Source organism: Crocodylus porosus, unplaced genomic scaffold, assembly GCF_001723895.1.
Source record: "Crocodylus porosus isolate Cpor-Errol unplaced genomic scaffold, CroPor_comp1, whole genome shotgun sequence".
NCBI lineage: Eukaryota > Metazoa > Chordata > Crocodylia > Crocodylidae > Crocodylus > Crocodylus porosus.
The window spans coordinates 244,227,350-244,245,761 of NW_017728886.1; the positions used below are offsets into that span (position 1 = coordinate 244,227,350).

An 18,412-nucleotide genomic window follows, 5' to 3' on the forward strand; every position below is an offset into this window, starting at 1 on the left:
GGCTGGACATAAGGAAGAATTTCTTTACTGTCCGAGCCCCCAAGGTCTGGAACAGTCTGCCAGTGGAGGTGGTTCAAGCACATACATTGAACACCTTCAAGAGTAAATTGGATGCTTATTTTTCTGGGATCCTATGACCCCAGCTGACTTTCTGCCCTTTGGGCAGGGGGCTGGACTCGATGATGTCTCGAGGTCCCTTCCAGCCCTGATGTCTATGAAATCTATGAAAGATATTCTAGGAATCAGTAAAATAGGATCAGCAGTGTGGCAAGAGACCAAACAAGACTTTTTGATGAATGTCTATAAAGAAAAATGAGACAATTTGGTCAAAACTTGCCAAAGACAGCTAATTTTTAAACCAATTTCATTCTCTTTGCATCAATTCATTTAAATAAACCATTAAGAGAAATTGAAACTTCACACAATATACATGTTCTCATACTCTATTTTTGCCATTCATATTAATATTATTGTTGTTATTTTTATTTTTATCATTACTACTACTACCACCACTACAAAATCAAGTTTTAAAGTAACTTAAACTCAATTGTCTAAAAAAGTGTTAACTTTGGAATCATCTCCCTATTTTATTATCCCAAGTTCTTTATTCCAGCTTGTCTTAGACAGACCTTTGAGGCAGAGCCTGGCATTTTTTACAAGTTCACACATCACCTAGAACACCGAGGTTTCTCTTGGTTTTCATTTTGTCATTACTGCAATGTAAACATATGCTAATGATACTGCTTAAAACATCAGGGATCTTGTTTTACAAAGAAATCAGCACCCACCTCTAAGGCACCTCAGTTCTAATTAGGATTTGTACCTGAACATTAGCACCAATAATTTAGTGAACCTAATGCAAAGTAAATGCACTTTAATCTAATGGAAGGAAAGAAAGGGAAATATAAAGGAGAAAATTCAAGTCACCAGCAATATCCAAACTATACCTGAGGAAATTTGCAAAACGGGATTAAAAAAGGAAGTTGCATAGGTGATGGGTAAGCTTATTATAACAACAAATCAATACTGCTTAAATCAGTTATATGGGCAGTAGTAATTAGGGGTGTGAAAGCTTCAGTCACTGATTCTATTTGGAAGAGATTCAGCCCGATTCAGCAGCCCAATCTCTGAATCTGAATCGAATTAGGAGACCTATTAATCTCTCCAAATTGAATCAGAAGCCTCAGAATCAATTCAGATAGATTCGGAAAGATTCGATGATTCAGCCATAGACACAGCTTTATATGTTTTTTCTACATACCTTGAGGTCCTAGGCACGGCTCATGAATGCTGATATGGGGCAGATGGAGCATCCCAAGGGAACATGGGGGGGGTCCCCACTTGCTCAGTGGCAGACCCAGAAGTGGATGAAAAGTACTTCTGGCCCACTTCTGGTTCTGTCGCAGAGTGTGCAGGGGACCCCACCCTTCAGCTCAGCAACTGGTGCCTCCTTGGTCTGTGGGGGCACTCAGGGTCCCCCTATGGCTGATTGTTGAGCCAGGGAGGCACGGGGGGAATCCCCCACATGCTTGGCAGCAGACCCAGAAGTGGACCAGAAGTACTTCCGGTCTACTTCTGGGTCCACTGCTGAGCATACAAGGAATCCCCATGCTCCCGCGGAACACTCCATCCACCCCACCATCTCAGCATTCACGAGTCGCACCTGCTACCTTCAGGTACGCAGAAAAAACATATAAAGTTGTGTCTATGGCCAAATTACTGATTCTTCAAATCAGAATTAAATCTTCAAATTCAGATTTGGCTGAATCAAATTGGGACAGTGATCCGAATCAGCGAATCGAATCACTGTCCCCCGAATCAGGCCGAACCTACATCCGAATCAAATAATGCCCACTTCGCACACACCTAGCAGTAACCTTCTAAAGTAGTCATCAATGATATGCGACAATGAGTATGACCTCAACATTACAATCTTCTAAAGACAACATCCCGCACTTTATTTATCAGTGCTGTGCACAAAACCAGACCAAAGAACTTTAAGATGGTTGATATGGTGTACTGTATAAAAAGAGAATAAAATGGCAACAGTCATGGAGAAACAATACTATTAAAACTGAAAGGGAAAAATGCTATAATCATATTTAGACTAACAGTATTACTCATATAAATAATTACTAATATTTTTAATAACCAGTATTATTTTGTGTATACAAACAGCTGTTCTACAAATACTGAAAGAAAACTTTAGGTAAGTTTTGAAGTAATCACCACAATGTTGCTGTGAAGTAGGACAAAATTTATATCATTAAACAAAGATACAAATTTCTTAAGACTGTTTTATTTCTTTGGCAGAGTTGGAAATAGAATACAGGAAATTTGAAGAAACTGTCATTCCTTCCTACTGTGATGGATATTCTGAAGTTTTATAAAGTTGTTCAAACAAGAATTAAGCTATAGAATATAATGTATAATAATACTTTATGAAAGAGTGGTGGTCGTTTTGACAATAAATTATATTCTGTTTACCTTATTCATTCGGAAAGTTCAGTTGACTTTGTTGGTATATCTTCTAATTAAAGAAAGTAAGTTTGGACATACTCATCTATGTTAGCCTAAATGAGCAATATTTCAGATCATCCTCTATAAGCGTCAATGCGAGTTAAGGATGCTCAGCACAATTTAGGACTGAGTCATAAAGTATTAGAAAAATGCAGAGCAAAGTCCACAAATACTCCATCAAGTAGAATATTGAAGTTCAAAGAGCATGCAGTTGAAATATTCAAAGCTTTGCAGGGGCACAACCAGATATCTCCTTTTAATGTTAATAGAATATGTATTGGCTAAGTACCCTGCATTACTTTGAAAGTCTCCACCAGTAAATGTGTGAAAGGTTTCTTAAATGAAAGAAAGGTCATGCAAATGTGCTAAAGGAGAGAAGTCCAGAAAATCATATATGCCATGTTAATGCAATTAATTTTAGTTCCTGTTCTCTACTTATTGGAGTTAGTTAAGATGTTCTGCTGCTTAATCAGCTATTGACACCCCTGGTTTTACCTTTGAAAATGAGAACTGAAGTTGAAAGAAAAAGAATCACTGCTGAAATAACTCTAGCATAACGTGGCTTTTAAACCATCCACAGATTCCAGATTCAATGAAGTGTCTAACAGGGAAAATATGTGTTGATAAGATTATTTGCTCTATGTTCAGCTCAGCTGGCAGAATAAAAGTCATACTTGCACATTATAGTTTTAAAAAATAAATCTTTTCGAAACTGTTCTCATAAATTAGTTGTTGCTGGCCTCCCTATTTTTTATCTTTTGCTTCCTTATGCAGAGCAATTTCAGGTGCTGTATAACAATATCTAAAAAATCCTGGGGAATCATTTTATAACTCAAAATTCCTGAGGAAGCAAAGAAGCTAAGAAACTGCCAGACAGTATGACAGTAAGATACTTATGGACACAATTAAGCATGGGCTGTTACTGTCCTCCTGAAACTGAATAAAAGTTGAGAGACACTTAATTGCTGCCTTTACTTTTTTGAGGAACTAAAAACACAGCAGTGGCTAACTCCAACAAAAACTGATGTATTTTTACCTAATATTAGAAACACATATTACCTGATATCACAAACATATATTGAGTGCTGCTAGCAGCATTCTTCAATTAAAAAGAACACTATTTTTCAATAGAAATGGAAAATACCAATTCACCATTGAATTTGGATAATTCCCAGTTACACATATGCCTGTTAGGATTCAAGATATATATATATTTTTAAAGGCTGATTTCAGTAATAGATTTGGAATTGGCCATTCGGGGTGATTTTCTCCCTCCCCTTCTAACATGCCTGATAAAATATGCCTACATCTTTCTGTTGTGCAGTGCACAATGTTTCTTACTGTTCCAACAAAAGAAAATGCCTTTCCCTCTCAGGCTATTTGAGATAGACTTTCCTCTGTTTTGCTAATTATTAGATGATTTTAAAATGCAAACATAAACTGTACTCTTAAATGCAAACCATGCAAATTAAATTGTGTGAGTCAGCAAAACAGGACAAAATATAAAACATCTGCATTTTAATTGTAACCAGTGCTGGATTTCAGTATTAAACAATTAGGCATCATTACACCATTTGAAATACCAGTAGGAGAATGTCAGAGATGATGAGTCTTCCGTGTTTACAAAAGACTTTGCCTGTGGCATGCTGTGTGCTTTTGTGAATCATTTATCTTCTAGCTTAAACCTGTCATGGTATGAAATATTGCAGCTGTGATTCTGCATGACAGAATAATGAAACATTGGAAAAAGGCTACAGTGCAGTGATTTTTCCATAGAAATTTAGCCATGAAAAGCAGAAAACTGCACATGAAATAGTTTTTTATTTCATTCCATCAAACACTTCTCCAGCCCCTTATTTTGGTTAAAATATCTATTGCTTCTACATATCCAGTATGCTTTTGCATTGTTTTTTCCCCACTGTATTAACATTGGTTTAATTTGTTTAAATTGTCCTCTATGAGAATTCCCCACGTCATATAGGAAATATAAGGCAATATTGTTCAGCAGACATCTTAATTGTTCCTATTTTTTACTCAAAGTTTCTCCTTTTCTCTGTCACCCCCACCGCCCCATGAGTATTAACCCTGCCTCTTACCACTCACTACAAAAAAGACTATGAGAAAAGAGTTACACGGTTGCCTTAGATATAGATGACTCTTGGGACTCTACAAGGTAAATGGTTCCGAATTATTTCTGCTCACCAACATGGCTAGACTGATATTTCTTTTCTCTACAGCTGACCCTTGGACATCTTGTTTGGTATCGTTTTGCCATGCTGCCTGAAAATCTATGAGCAGATTTTGTTTTTAGAGCACTCCTAACAAGTATAGCAATAAAATATGAGGGTAGGATCAGGTTAACTCAATATTTAACAGTGGGAAGCTATAATAGTGCTCCAATCCATGTTCAGATTTGAGTTCAAGACTAAATTCATGGTCTGTGTTTAAACTGACAGATCAGGATCTCTAATGAGCTCTTTTTGTGGTGAGTTCTCTGTATAAGATCAATGTGTAAAGACCTTGAAATGGTCATTGAAGAAGATGCATAGATTAATGCAAGGTCTTCTAAGTCTTTTTTATTTAGATAGGTCTTCTCGCTAAATATCTAAATAGACCCAAAATTAAAAAAGAAAATATATAACCCATTTTCACCCCAAAGCCTCAAAAAACCCTCTCCACATTACAATTGTGAGTAGCTATTTTATGCAACTACATTTGAATGTAACATGATATATTAGAAACATTAGCAGTTAAATGTTAACAGTTGGAGCAAATACATTAATTATGTGCATTTTTAGATCTCAAGTCAATAAATATGCCTAAAATTTGGAAGCAGTTTTGGGGGTTTATTTCAGATAAAAATGAAACTTAGGTATTTCTCCAAGAGGTCATAGGGTTATAAAACAAACATGTCTCTACAAGGTATGTTTTATTTTGTTTGCTTTTAAAGGAAGCTATTAGAAACTACTCTGCTAGCTGGAATGTTAGAAGCCAAGCTGGTAGCGGTGGGGTAGTGGACAAAGAGGAGGTGAAATGATAAAGAGCAGTCACCTGAATGGCTTGAAAAAAATCTGTGCATCAGTCACCCACTCCCCTTGTGCTAAGTGGGCACTTTCCTGCCCTTATCCCCTCTTTTCAACTGCAAATATCTAGAAATATCCTAAAAATTAAACTATTACAAATATGGCCAACATTATCCATATTTCTTGGAAATATTTCTCAAACTACACATTTTCCATTGTCAACAGATTTTAAGTACTAAGTTGTATTTCACTTTGCATACTTAAATGGCCATTTCCCAGCCCTGTAAGTGGCATTTTTGCTACTTACATGCAGTTTCCCATTCTGTTACCCATGTAGGCTGCACCCAGATGAGCACAGCCGTGTGGTATGTGGTGCTGCAGACCCATCTGTGGTGCCGCATACTGCACATTCAGGCATTTCCCGCGCTGGGCTTTTTTGACCCCTGGAGATCAAGGGGCCAAAAAACCTTTGCAGAAAGAAGTGGGGTGGTACACACAGGGAAAGTGTGCACTGCTCAAAACCAGTGCCTGGCTGGCCAGAACCACACTCCAGCTGCCAGCCAGGCTCCAAGCTGCAAAAGCGACACAGCTACAGCTTCCCCAACCCCCAGGAACTCAGGTAAGTCCGCTGCTGGCCGCAGCCTCCCCTGCCCCACTTGGCATAAACTGCCATGTGCCGGAGGGCGCGTGACATGGGCATTCCCTGGGGACAACTAGCAGCAAGACACAAGGTGTCCCACTGCTAGTTGTGTCTAAGGAGCCAAACGGCCATGCTCACCTGGATGCAGCCGTAGTATGAATGAATAAGCATTCACGTGGATCCTATTTATACAGAGTCAGCAATGCATTGGTCAAGCAGCCACAGCATTATACATGTTCATAAAATATGTGTAGTTAAATGATAATATTTTATATTGACCCCTGACTAGCGGGTATTAGACAGAAGGAGGATCCTTCTCTGTTTTAGCTCAATAGTTAAGTGGTTAGGGCCATGTGCGGATACAGAATTTGGCAAAAGGGGGTGCAGGAGCAGCCACCTGTGCTGCAGGGGTGGCTGCACCCCTGCTCCCCTCCCCCTCCCCCCAGTGCAGGCAGGCCACATTGTGAGAGCCTCTGGGGACCTCTTTTAAAGTCCCCAAAGCATTTAAGAATCCCATTCTCTTCTCCTCCATGATCCCTCAACCTCCGCTCCCCCCTCCCATTGCTGCTCCTGCTGTTGTTGATGAAGTTTCCAGCTGAGCCAAGCCTCCACACAGCCTGGCCAGAGCAGACAAGAGCTGCTTAGAAGCTTCCCCTACTCCCAGGACAGCAGGGAAAGCAGCATGAGAGGGAAGTGGGGCACAGGGAATATGCCTTTGAGAACAGAGGGGAGGGTGGGTATTTTTACATGATTTTGGGGCTTTAAATGGTTCTCAGAGGCTCCTGTGGCAGGTCCAGTTGAAAAGGGAGGAGTAACCATGTCTCTGCACTCCTTTTGGATCCTCCCTTGAGTAGGGCACTTGTCCAGAAAGCAGGAAACCTAGGTCATAGGCCCCCTGTTCACTGAGAGGGAGCTTGAACCTGTTTTACTACAACTTCTGAACACAGAACTTAAACTACAGCCCCCATTCTAGCATTCAATTTGAAGCTGAACCTCTGTGGCAGCTGAGAGAGAATATGTGGGGTCACTAGGATGCACACAAAATAGAGGCCATGTGGCTCCCTGAAACAGAAGAGAGCAGGCCTGGGTTCTAGCCTGGACCCTTGCTCCCAATGGAGCAGAACCCCCTCTCCTACAGCTCTCCATCTATCTAGTGAATGATAAATAGAAGAGGCAAAGACTCTGCTTCAGGAAAAGAGCTAGACAGGGGAACAAATAATACCTGACCTGTTATTTGACAAATCCTGGTTTCTTAGGGCAGATGCCCTAATCACTCAGCTGTCAGGACTAAAACAGGGGCAGGCAATTATTTGGCTGGAGGTCCACTTAATGAATTTTGGCAATGATGGAAACAAAGCTAGGATCGGACAAACATCTTTTGCATTTTAATAAAGACACCAGAACTCACTGGGAATAAAAAAGAAATGTCCATGGCTTAAAAAAACATCAATTTCACTAGTGCATTGCATACTGCTTTATGAATGCCTATCCTAGGTCTAGAAGTGAACTGTTTGCATGTAAGGATAGATCATGCCACTTACATGTGACACAAAGGTACGTTTTAGTTCAAACATTACATACAATTCAAGCTAAGATCCAAGTTCTTTAGAGGCTATATGAAAAAAGTCTTGAGCCATCCACATCTCCTGACATGTACTATTTGGTTACAAGCACCAAGTGGAGAGTTAGATGAGCAAGTGTGGGATGAGTGAACTCGTCTAAACACATATACATGCAACATTGATCAGAAGCCCCCAAAGTTTAAATGATGGTTAGTATGAGATATATACTTGTTAACAAAGCAATGGAAAAGAATAATAAGCTAAATCAGCTAACGTCACTATTTGTGCTTAATCATAATAGAACAGTAAAAGCACAATACATGGCACAACTTGTACTGTAATTCAACACTTGTACTTATAATTCAACAGCAAATCATCTACACATATAGAAAAAGGGTGATTGTGCTTGAGTATTAGAAAACTGGTTTCAGTGTGTACCATGGAACTAACAGGCACATACTAGTTCATAAATTCTATACTACAACTCAATGTGACCAAGCAAATGGGAGATTTTTTCATGTACCAAGGTCTGCTTGGCAACAGGCTGAGAAAAATTTTACAGCCCCTCATTGTCAAGACATCTGATGCAGACGCAATTAATTTATGCCAACTAATTAAGGGACTATGTGCCTTTTGAAACTTGGTGGATTACAGCCGAACTTTGCGTCACACTGGACATGTCTATATGTGCATTTGGAAGTACTAGATGCTGGCGCAGTAAAATCTGCTATGTTGTTATTTTTAGCTGCTACCTGATCATAGCAATGCAGTATAATGAGGGAGCACATTCCTACAGTGATGTAGCTATGACATCACACTTCTTGTCAGCAGACCCTACATCACCATAACACATTGCTCCGGAGACATAGAGTCATGTGTAGACGCGCCCACTGTACATTAAGTTTAGTACCTATAATCACAGCGGCGCTTGCCTTTTTAGTGATGCTACTATGCAGTAGATTAATTCTACTGTGTATTAATGCAATAGCACAGTCTTTGCCATGACATGCTAATGCACAGTAGATATAGTCTACTGTGTGTTTAGTGCTTCATATTGATGTACCCTCTGTTCCCTAAAATATCCCCCTTTTTGTCTGGCATGCCCCTATGCTGGGATGACAGTGGTGTGACTGACCTGGAGCTGCCTATCCTAAGAAATCCAAGATCCTGGGACCTAAGGACATTGTTAGCTGATCAGCCGCAGTTAGATTCTAGCTCTTTTGCATGACCCTGGCACCATAACAGAGGAAAAAGATCTGGCCCAGTGTGGGTAGTCATCCACATTTTGGCATGTTGGTAGCTTATCTGTTTGAACAAACGTTGTTGTGTCAACAGAAGCTGCAAGTGATCTGCATAGTGAGTATGGTCCACTTCACTCCAATTCTACAAAGGTTACAAATTGATTACTATTCCACAATTAAAGCATAGTAAATCTCTCTGTGTTATCTAAAACTAGAGACAATGTTTTAAGTATATCAAGTAAACCCTAATTTGTATGAAAAGATGTCATGTATTTCAAGGGATCGCCACTATTGGGCTTGTGTCCTTTCCAGCTGCAAACCATTGACTTTGTAGACTAACAAAAAACCACTAATGTACCAGGCCCTAGTATCTTTTCATTCCCTGTTTGCATCTTTTCTGATCTTAAAATTGGCATGTAAGCATAGAGAAACTTTGTTAATGATATTATATAGAGTAAAAAAATGCCTGTTATCCAGCATTTGATAACCAGAACACTCTATGAACTGGAATGTCTGGTCGGCCGGCCAGACATGGATGGGGTGGGGCAGGGAAGAGGAAAGCTTCCATGTGGCAGCCAATGCTGCTACCAACCATCCTGTGCTGCAGCCTCTTCACGTGTGGCCGCCACAACCCCTCCTCCCTGCCCCCTGCTGCTATGCATCTGGCTAAAAACTGCTGGATTTTGGTAACTGGCACTTTTAGATATCCACTACCCCCCATTCCCTACTCGTGCCAGATAACAGGAATTTTATTGCACTGAAGTAGGCAATACTTTTACTAAAACTCATGATTTTGCCTGTTACATTAGTACATGGTTGTATCATTAGATTTAATGCTTAAATTAGGTACGGTTAATCTAGGTAGACCTAGGGCTGGGACAAACTAGAAAACATGACATATCAGAACAAAAATTCATGACTTTACCACATTGTTTGGATATGATATTTCACATTGAAATGGAAATCTGATATTCAACATCAAACATACTTATTGTACAAGTAGCGTTCATATGACCAGACCAACAGGAGATCTGGGGCAGGTATATAAAATGGGATTGTACCAGCAAAGACTGGACCCTAATGGTCACCATAACCTATGAGAAAGCAAATTGTTTTGAAAATAGTTTTATCTAAAGGAACTCCTCCACATCTACCATTCTCATAGCCCATTTCCCACTTCTCTTATTACAGTTAGAAAATAGCTTGATAAAGTTTTTCTATGTAAGCATTAAGTCCTTGTGCAGGGATCTAAAAGTGAAATGATAAAGATGGACTGAACTATCATCTCATATTCTGTTTCAACAACTAACCTGTTTGAAGACACTTGAATTATTCACACATACATTGTAACTGTTTTCCTATTGAAAATGTAATCTAAGTACATAATATTTCCCCATGCTTGAAGAAATAAAATATTAATGAATTATTGCAATGTCAAGGTATGCTGAAACTGGGTAGAAGTAAGATAGAACTAGTCATGTGAACAATATGAAAAATTAAAAAGCCAAAATTACACATAATTCTGTTTTTCCTTCTGTAACTCTTTCAACTTCTTCATCTTATCTTTAAACTTCACTGTATAGTCTTACTCCAATTAATAACTATGGTGTTTCTATCAGGCATCCTCTAATAATCCTTATAACTGAAACTAGAAATTCTCTGTTTTGTGGATAGGATGCAAACATGGATTGAGGTTTTCTTCTGCTATGTTCCAAACCTAATGTACTAGGACCAACTGCTGATAGTAGGAAGGTAAGTGTTTCTTTGTGTCCTTTAACAGCAGTTCTCTTGAGAGAGCAAGGAACATTTGCAAGGAACATGTTTTTAATTTTCATTTGCTACAAATTAGCCATCAAACCATAATTCAGTCATGAGAAGTTTACCTACAATTTAATTTAACAACCTAGAAATTTTAGTTTCTGCATTCCATAATGATTACTTGATCTATTTAATCCCTATCTTACTGATTTTCTATAAAATTCTGTATGCTGCAACCTTGATAAATTATTGTGTCATCTGTTTTTCTTCTTGATGTACTCCAACGTCGTCTTTATCCTTAATTTACCTATATACTTCCTTCTTTGTCCTGGCTAGTAACCACATTTATATATCGCACATTATCTACCTGGCTAGTAAGCACCCTTTCTCTTGATCTTTCTTTTCAGTCACTGAGTTCAGTATACCAGAAAGTTTCTATGACTGAAATCATCACTACCTCTGTGGTTACTCTATGACTGGGATGTTTTAAAAAGGCCCTAAAAATGCTGGATCTCAACAGAGAGTGATCCTTTGAATACTCTTGTCTGTCACTAAAGTGACAGAAGCCAACTATAACCAAAGGGGAATCTTACAAGCTCTGGCACGGAGGAAATATCAGGAGTGGGGTCTCAATCTGCAATACTGTGAATATTTTGGGCAGTACCTCAGTCTACAGGTAGAAAGGGATAGGATGCTCTAACTCAAAGAAGGTCCTAAGGCAGGTTCTCTACAGATCAGCAAACCCTAAATTAGGAGTGTGCTGTGAAGATTTAAAGCCAATGTAACTCCCAACCCTTCCCTGCAGCAGTAATTTGTGGTGTACCTCCATTTGTGTGGAATCACAGTAATCATTAATATGAACTTGCGCCAATGCTAAATTTCACCTATTCTCTTTAACACTGATGTATCCATAATATATTTCTCATTTCAAAGCACAGTAATACTAAGCAAACCACAATTACTTTCAAAATTGTATTGTCTTAAAAATATATATTTTTAGGCAAGTGTGCATACAGATATTAACAAGAGAACATCTGCATAATGTCGAATTTATCAAATCTGTAATGAGAAATATTAGCATTCAAAAGTTTCTTTAAAATGCAGTATGAATATTTGTCAACATAAATGATGCTTATGAAATGTATCCAGAAAGATAAGTGCAGAAGCAGCGGCAAGTATGCAAGAAACAGTAAGAATGAAACTAATCTTACTTACCAAACTCCTTGGGAACAGCAATGGAGTAAACACAGTTGTGACCAACACTATAGTTTTTGGGGTAGTTGGGTGATAACACTGTTCCTTCAGAGCCTGTTGACCGGCTCCCACATGGCGCTAGAAAGACAATATGTATAGTATTTAATTATATAATATTCAGAAGGTGATAAGCCCGATGTAAGTTGCTGTATTTTGTTATAAGCCACTGAAGTTATGAGTAACTTTTTCATTAGATTTAATGCATGTATTATCTGAATAATGAGCATGGAGGATAGTGCAATTTGCCAGAAAAAAAATAGGATACTTCTTTATAACTGATCAATTACGTTAATAAAATGTTAGGCTGTATATATCAAATGCCAGTGTTCTTTTGAGTGAATACTATTATTTATTTCTCATATATGAGAATCCACCATATAGTGGTGGGGTGAATGCCGAACACTTACTCATGGCAATAGTTTCATAACTCAAAATAAAAAAAAGGATAGGTAGGAATAAGGATAAGACATCTTGACATGCCTGAGAACTCCTCTTTTTTATATTAACTGAGAATGTGGCCCTTTCTCCCAACAAAGTCTTCCAAACAACAATATTAATATTAAGTACCTCAATAAAAGCCAATCAACTAATATTTGCAGTAACATTGGGCATGACCAAGGTTAGAAGGCAGAATGCATATGCACATGTATAGACTAACTAAATCAGACATAAATAGTCCACAAGCTTTTGTAAGCCAAAGATATTGTAAAGGATATATAGAAAGCAAAATTATAACAAGGAGAGAGAAATTAGAACACAAAAGACAAAGGTGGGGGCTGGGAGAGGGAGAAAGAGAAAGAGATAGGAAGGAGGGAGTCAGTGCTAGGAGAGCAAAACAAATGTGCAGTAAACCCATAGGAACAAAAGGGGTCACAAAAGCTCATCCCGATGATGAGATAATAATCCATAATCTATGTTTAAACCATACTTAGCACAGTACAGTTTGTGGATGAATTCTTGTTCCACAGTTTCCTGTCTGTTATTAAGGCTAGTAATACATTTTTAATTCATTATCATTCATATTTTCAAGCCAGAAATAAGCCTTCCCTCTTCCAGTGCCACAAAATAGATTTTCAGAGGCATTTATATAAAATTTGCTATGTAGTTGCCAAAACTTACCTACATAGATTTCAAGTGATGTATTCTTTTTTTAAGTCATGCTTCTCATAAATTCACTAATACAAAAATTCATCTGCTGCTAAGACTCTGACATCACTCATAATTATTCCTTGTAAATATTTTTACAATTACAAAATCAATTTTAAACTAGATTAAATGGAGTGTAGAGATAAAAGACTGATCAGATACATCTTTTCTTTAAAAGAGACTTAAATAACTTTGCAAAGCACAAATGACTTCCCTTGTTAAAGAACAGTTTACCTAATGTGGAGAATGTATGCATGTTACTTACGATATGTCAAGAACCCACTACATAATTAATATCTTCTGAATTCTGAAAATTACAGAAAAGAATTATGTCTTCCAAGTTTCTTCCCAAAGAATCCAGCTTAGTTGTTTATTTTACCATGGTATTAAAAACAAGATGTCAAACAAAATAAATAATTAAAAATATATGTTAATGAATAGACCATATGTATTTTCATGCCTAGGGAATAGTTTGAATCTCCTACTGTATCTTAAATCAAGCAAACTGAGTGGCTGTGACACAGATAATTAATTACATGGTCCGGTGGGTGGCAAATTGGCTTAAGGGTCGCACCCAGAGAGTGGTGGTGGATGGGTCAGTATTGACCTGGAAAGATGTGGGCAGCGGGGTCCCCCAAGGCTCGGTCCTTGGACCTGTGCTATTCACACACCTTTCCACCCCTGGAGTACATGTAAAAGTGCCCTGTGTTTCCTGGAGTCCATTTGCAGCTGTTCTTAAAGTTCAGTAGGACTTTTCTATTTAGAGCAAATCATGTTAGCCTAGGTATATATCAGCCTTATGGCTGCCCTTTGTATCCCCCTGCTTTATAAACATATCTTCTATGTAAGACATTGACTCTAGCTTTCATCATTATTGGATTAAATTATGAAATATTTACTTAAGCTCTGATTCAAGTGGATCATCTCAACACTTAAATTCACTACCAAGGGCCTTAGTTAACTGAGTTGAAAAGAAGCAAGTCATTGTCTCTGAGTACTGGCCCCAATGATTTTAACTTTCACAAAGCACCTGGGTAAAAAACACGCTCAACTACAGCTGCGAGAACACAAATAAGTCAAGGAAGAACAAAACAAGTTAATTTTTGCTTCTGGTATTTTAGTAAAATAAAAATGTCACAGACAAATACACCATGAATAACATACTGACTCCACTTAAGATGGACATGAGACTGAAAAATGATTTTCTGTGATAGAAGCACACATTTTTAAATTGAAGACTTAATGAGTGATGACAGAGATGACTGGAGGCAGATTAAAAAAAAATCAACATGCAACTATTATTCGTACTAAGACATTACTGACCCAGTAGCCTCATTAGAGCCCTATTATGCTGGATGATACACAAACATAAAAAATAATGCCTGATTCCCAAGGTACAACCTTAGGTCATGAACCTATAAAGACTTATAACAGGTTTAAATACTCCAGTATTGCCACTGTTTTTTATAGCAATACATAAATGTATAAAATTACGTCCAAGCTTAAAACTGTATAGAATTTGAACCTAAACAGGGATGAGAACTGGGTTGGATGGAATGCAAAACAGAACGAAGTAGAAAAGGTAAGAGGCAAGAATGACAGGAGTACTGGGAAAACAAGGTTGATTCTGAGCAATATACTTTATTTCTTTTTTTTTCCCCTTCTCCTTCCATGAGCTGGGTAAATGAAGGACTGTGACAAATTGGTGATAATGATTTCCTAATAGAGTTCCAGCCTCATTATTGTTGTTTACTAATTGACTGGTGTGGATTTGAGAAAAAACTCAAGGTAAATATCTGACCCCTCTGAAGTCAATGTCACTGATTTAAATGAAGTCACAAGTTCACTCCTGGGTTTTTTTGTTTTGTTTTTTACAGTTTGTGAAGGAACAGAGCTTATAAAATCATTTCCTCATTTCTTTTACAGACATTTGTAATATACCTATATTATATTACAGATCTATATGTACACACATATATATACAAACACATAATTCCTTGTAAGACTTAGGCTAGGGGCAGAAATTACACATAAATTGATATAAGTGATTGGAAATTGACTCAAATCTATAACACAATAGAATTGTAATTGACATAAACTACTTTCAAAATGGCCAATACTGGTTTAAGATAAACCTGGATGGATGTAGTATCAGACTGAGCTGTTTTAGGTTAAATCAGTTTATTGAACTTCTGTCCCAGATCCCCTCTAGATTCAAATTAACTCACAGTCCCCCAGCATCAAAGCATGCTTTGCACCTTCCCCACAACCTCCTGCCCCCAACAGGGTGGGCAAACTAGCCTTGGCACAAGTTGCCTTCTCCAGCTGCCCCAGCCAAGCAAGGAGGTGTGATCTAGTGCCCCCCTCCCTGGTTTCTGTCCTGGGCAAGTACAGACATGTGGCTGCATTTCTGGAATCAAAAGCAAATGTCTGCTCACTTGCTTATCAGTTCAATCTTTGCAGCTTAGGCTAACCTGTGAAGACTGAATCAATTCAGCCTTGGGCTTTTTGACCGTCTATACTTAGCCTTAAGGTGTAATGGTTACCTGCTATACAACCAAAGGCCTCCTAAGTGTCCTGTTTGGCATTTCCACAGATTTTGTCATTTTATTTCCCTTGCAATATAGACACATAAACATACATAAATAGACTGAACATGGACAGCATGTGGAGTGTGAACCAGTGTTTGTGGAACCAGATTCAGGTTTGGGCAACTTAGTGTATGCCACCTAAATGTGAATTGGTATCCCATGCATGCAAGCATCTTCTGCTTGGCAGAAGGAGCCTGAGCAGCTGGAGATAAATAAGTTGGAGGGGAGGGGCTAAAAAGGTGTGCCTACTGAAGGGTTTAAGGAAAGTTAATGGGTCCAGGTGGGGCTGGTGGGCCTGGGAAGGGAGGTTTGGTAGGTCCATGGGGAAACATAGCCTGAACAGGATGGTCAGGGAGGGCAAGTTAAACCAGCACAGGCCTAGGGCTGTGGCAAGTGGCTGGGCTTTCCCAGACATGGAGTTGTTCTGTGAACAAATGCAAGTATTCACTAGGTTGGATTAACCCTTGTAAGATTAGGCTAACCCAGAATCTAAAGTTAGTTACCCACTGAGGTGAACTGACTTATTTAAGGAGCACCATTTTTAGGGTAATCTAAGCCCTAAAGATGCTTGCACACCAGAGCATTTAAATTGCCATAACCTTGGTTCCTGGATTGATAAACCAGTGGTTTCACTTTGCTTGGGCACCAGCAGAAAGAGAGTTGAGAGAACAGAAGATGCAATCTATCTATTTTTGTTGTGGTGTTTCTGCACACAGTAAACCCCTAAAACAGGGAGGATTGTAAGAAGAATGATAACCCAAGTCTGAAGCCATGGTTTATGCCTAGTTATGACATTATCAGTGATATCAGAATTTTTAGATAAATTATTTCGGAGCTTCTAACAAACCTCTACAACTGCAACTGGAAATTTTGATATAGGATGGAGACAACTTCATGAAGACAAAAAAAAAAAAAAAAGAATTACTATGATCCAACATGATTATAATGTCAAATTTAAAATCAGCTCCAGAACATGAAGGTGTTCAAGTTTACCAGTGAGTTACTGGAGGAATTTAACATTGCCAGAATAACACATTCTTCTTTAAACATCGTTTTGGAAATTTTTAAAGATGCTCACTTCTCCCCACTTCTCCCCGTGATCCAGCCCTCTCAATAATCACATCAGAGAACAAAACCCTGCCTAAAAAGCATATGCAAAAACCACCAATACACTTTGTCTGTCATCATGTTTTACAACAAAAGCTCAAGGACCAGAGGATCCTACACAGGCTGATCACAGAATGTGATCAATGTACCAGTTGCCTGTATAAAAATTATATGGGTGAAATTAAATAACCACATTCTGAAATGAACTCTCAAAGAAAAAATGACAAAGAAGCTGCTGATATGCAGCTGTTGCTCTCACAAGCTATTGCTGCAAACAAGCATGCACTATATTTTTCTGTTTTTAAATATGCAATTTCATGCCTTATTTGCTGAAGACAATATATTTAATGCTCATGATACTCATCATATGCTTTGTAGTCCATCAGTGAGTTTATTTTCCCAATGTCCTTGTAAGTTCAAGGAGTACTCTTATTTCACAAACGGGGAACCCAAACAAAAAGAGCTTCATGTTCACTAAGTCTGAGTGTCCAATTTGAGACATGTATAACCTGATTATCAGGGTACTTAGAGCACAAAGGACTTTATATATTCAGGAAGGTGGTATCGCTGACTTAAATGGGTACTTGAGGCTCTGGAAATCAGACTCTTGGTTTCCAGTCAGGCACCCAAAAAATGGAAATACACTATTTGTGACTACCTCTAAAAAGTCAGTTTGAATATATGAAAACCACTACATGATACACGACATCTATGGCTGAATCACTTTTCCAGGTCAGCATTCAATTGTCTTAACCATGAGATCATCTTTTTACCTCCTTCCATCCACTACTTCATTTACTACATGCATTTCTACTTTTATAACAAAAAAGCTGAGGTTATAAAGATAACAACCTCCTTAAATATACAACCTGGATTCATCTCTTCACCAGGCCCACTTTATGCTCTGACTGAGAAAGGATTCCTGCTGGTGGGGAAAAATTGTGAGATTGAGTAATGAATGATATGGTAATAAAGGCAAATTATACATGAAGGAGAAAAAAAGATACACAGGCAAACTTAAGTTTGCAGTGATCTAATGTTTGGGTGTTTGACTCTGAAAATTCATATTTGCCTTATAGCATGACAGTTTTCTTGTGTGCTTTTTTCAATTTTTTGGTGTATGTGATATATACACTAATTTTATTTATGCAACTATTTGTTTACGTGCTTTTTGTTGTTGTTGTGTATATGATTTATATGGCACCCTTCCCAACAAAAGACTCAGGAAAGAATACAATAAGAGAAGCAGAAAAACCTAAGGGGGCAACTAGAATAAAGAAAACATGCCCGAACAGAAAGGTCTTGCAATGCTTCTGAAAAATGTCCACGCTTGGGCTTGGGCAGGTCACAAGAGGGAGGGAGTTCCAGAGCTAAGGAGCAACCCCAAAAAGCAACCTCACACCTGTTTTCACTAAGTAAACTTGGAGTACTAATAGTATTTGCAGGAGATTGCTTTCAGCTGATTTTAGGCATTGCAGTAGAGCATAGGAGTATGTACTTGAAGGTTCGTGCAGACATTACACTTAGATAGACCTAACTAGGGTTAACTTGATCTAAGTGCCAAATTCTA

At 38.3% G+C, this 18,412-nt stretch overlaps 1 protein-coding gene across 1 annotated transcript in view; it reads right to left on the bottom strand.

The window, feature by feature from the left end:
- Positions 1-18,412, bottom strand: part of CSMD3 (CUB and Sushi multiple domains 3) — a 332,707-nt gene that overhangs the window by 239,688 nt on the left and 74,607 nt on the right. Inside the window, exon 5 of the mRNA XM_019552043.1 lies at positions 11,960-12,076. Within this exon, the coding sequence (XP_019407588.1) occupies positions 11,960-12,076 (117 nt within the window). The remainder of the gene's footprint in view (positions 1-11,959; positions 12,077-18,412) is intronic.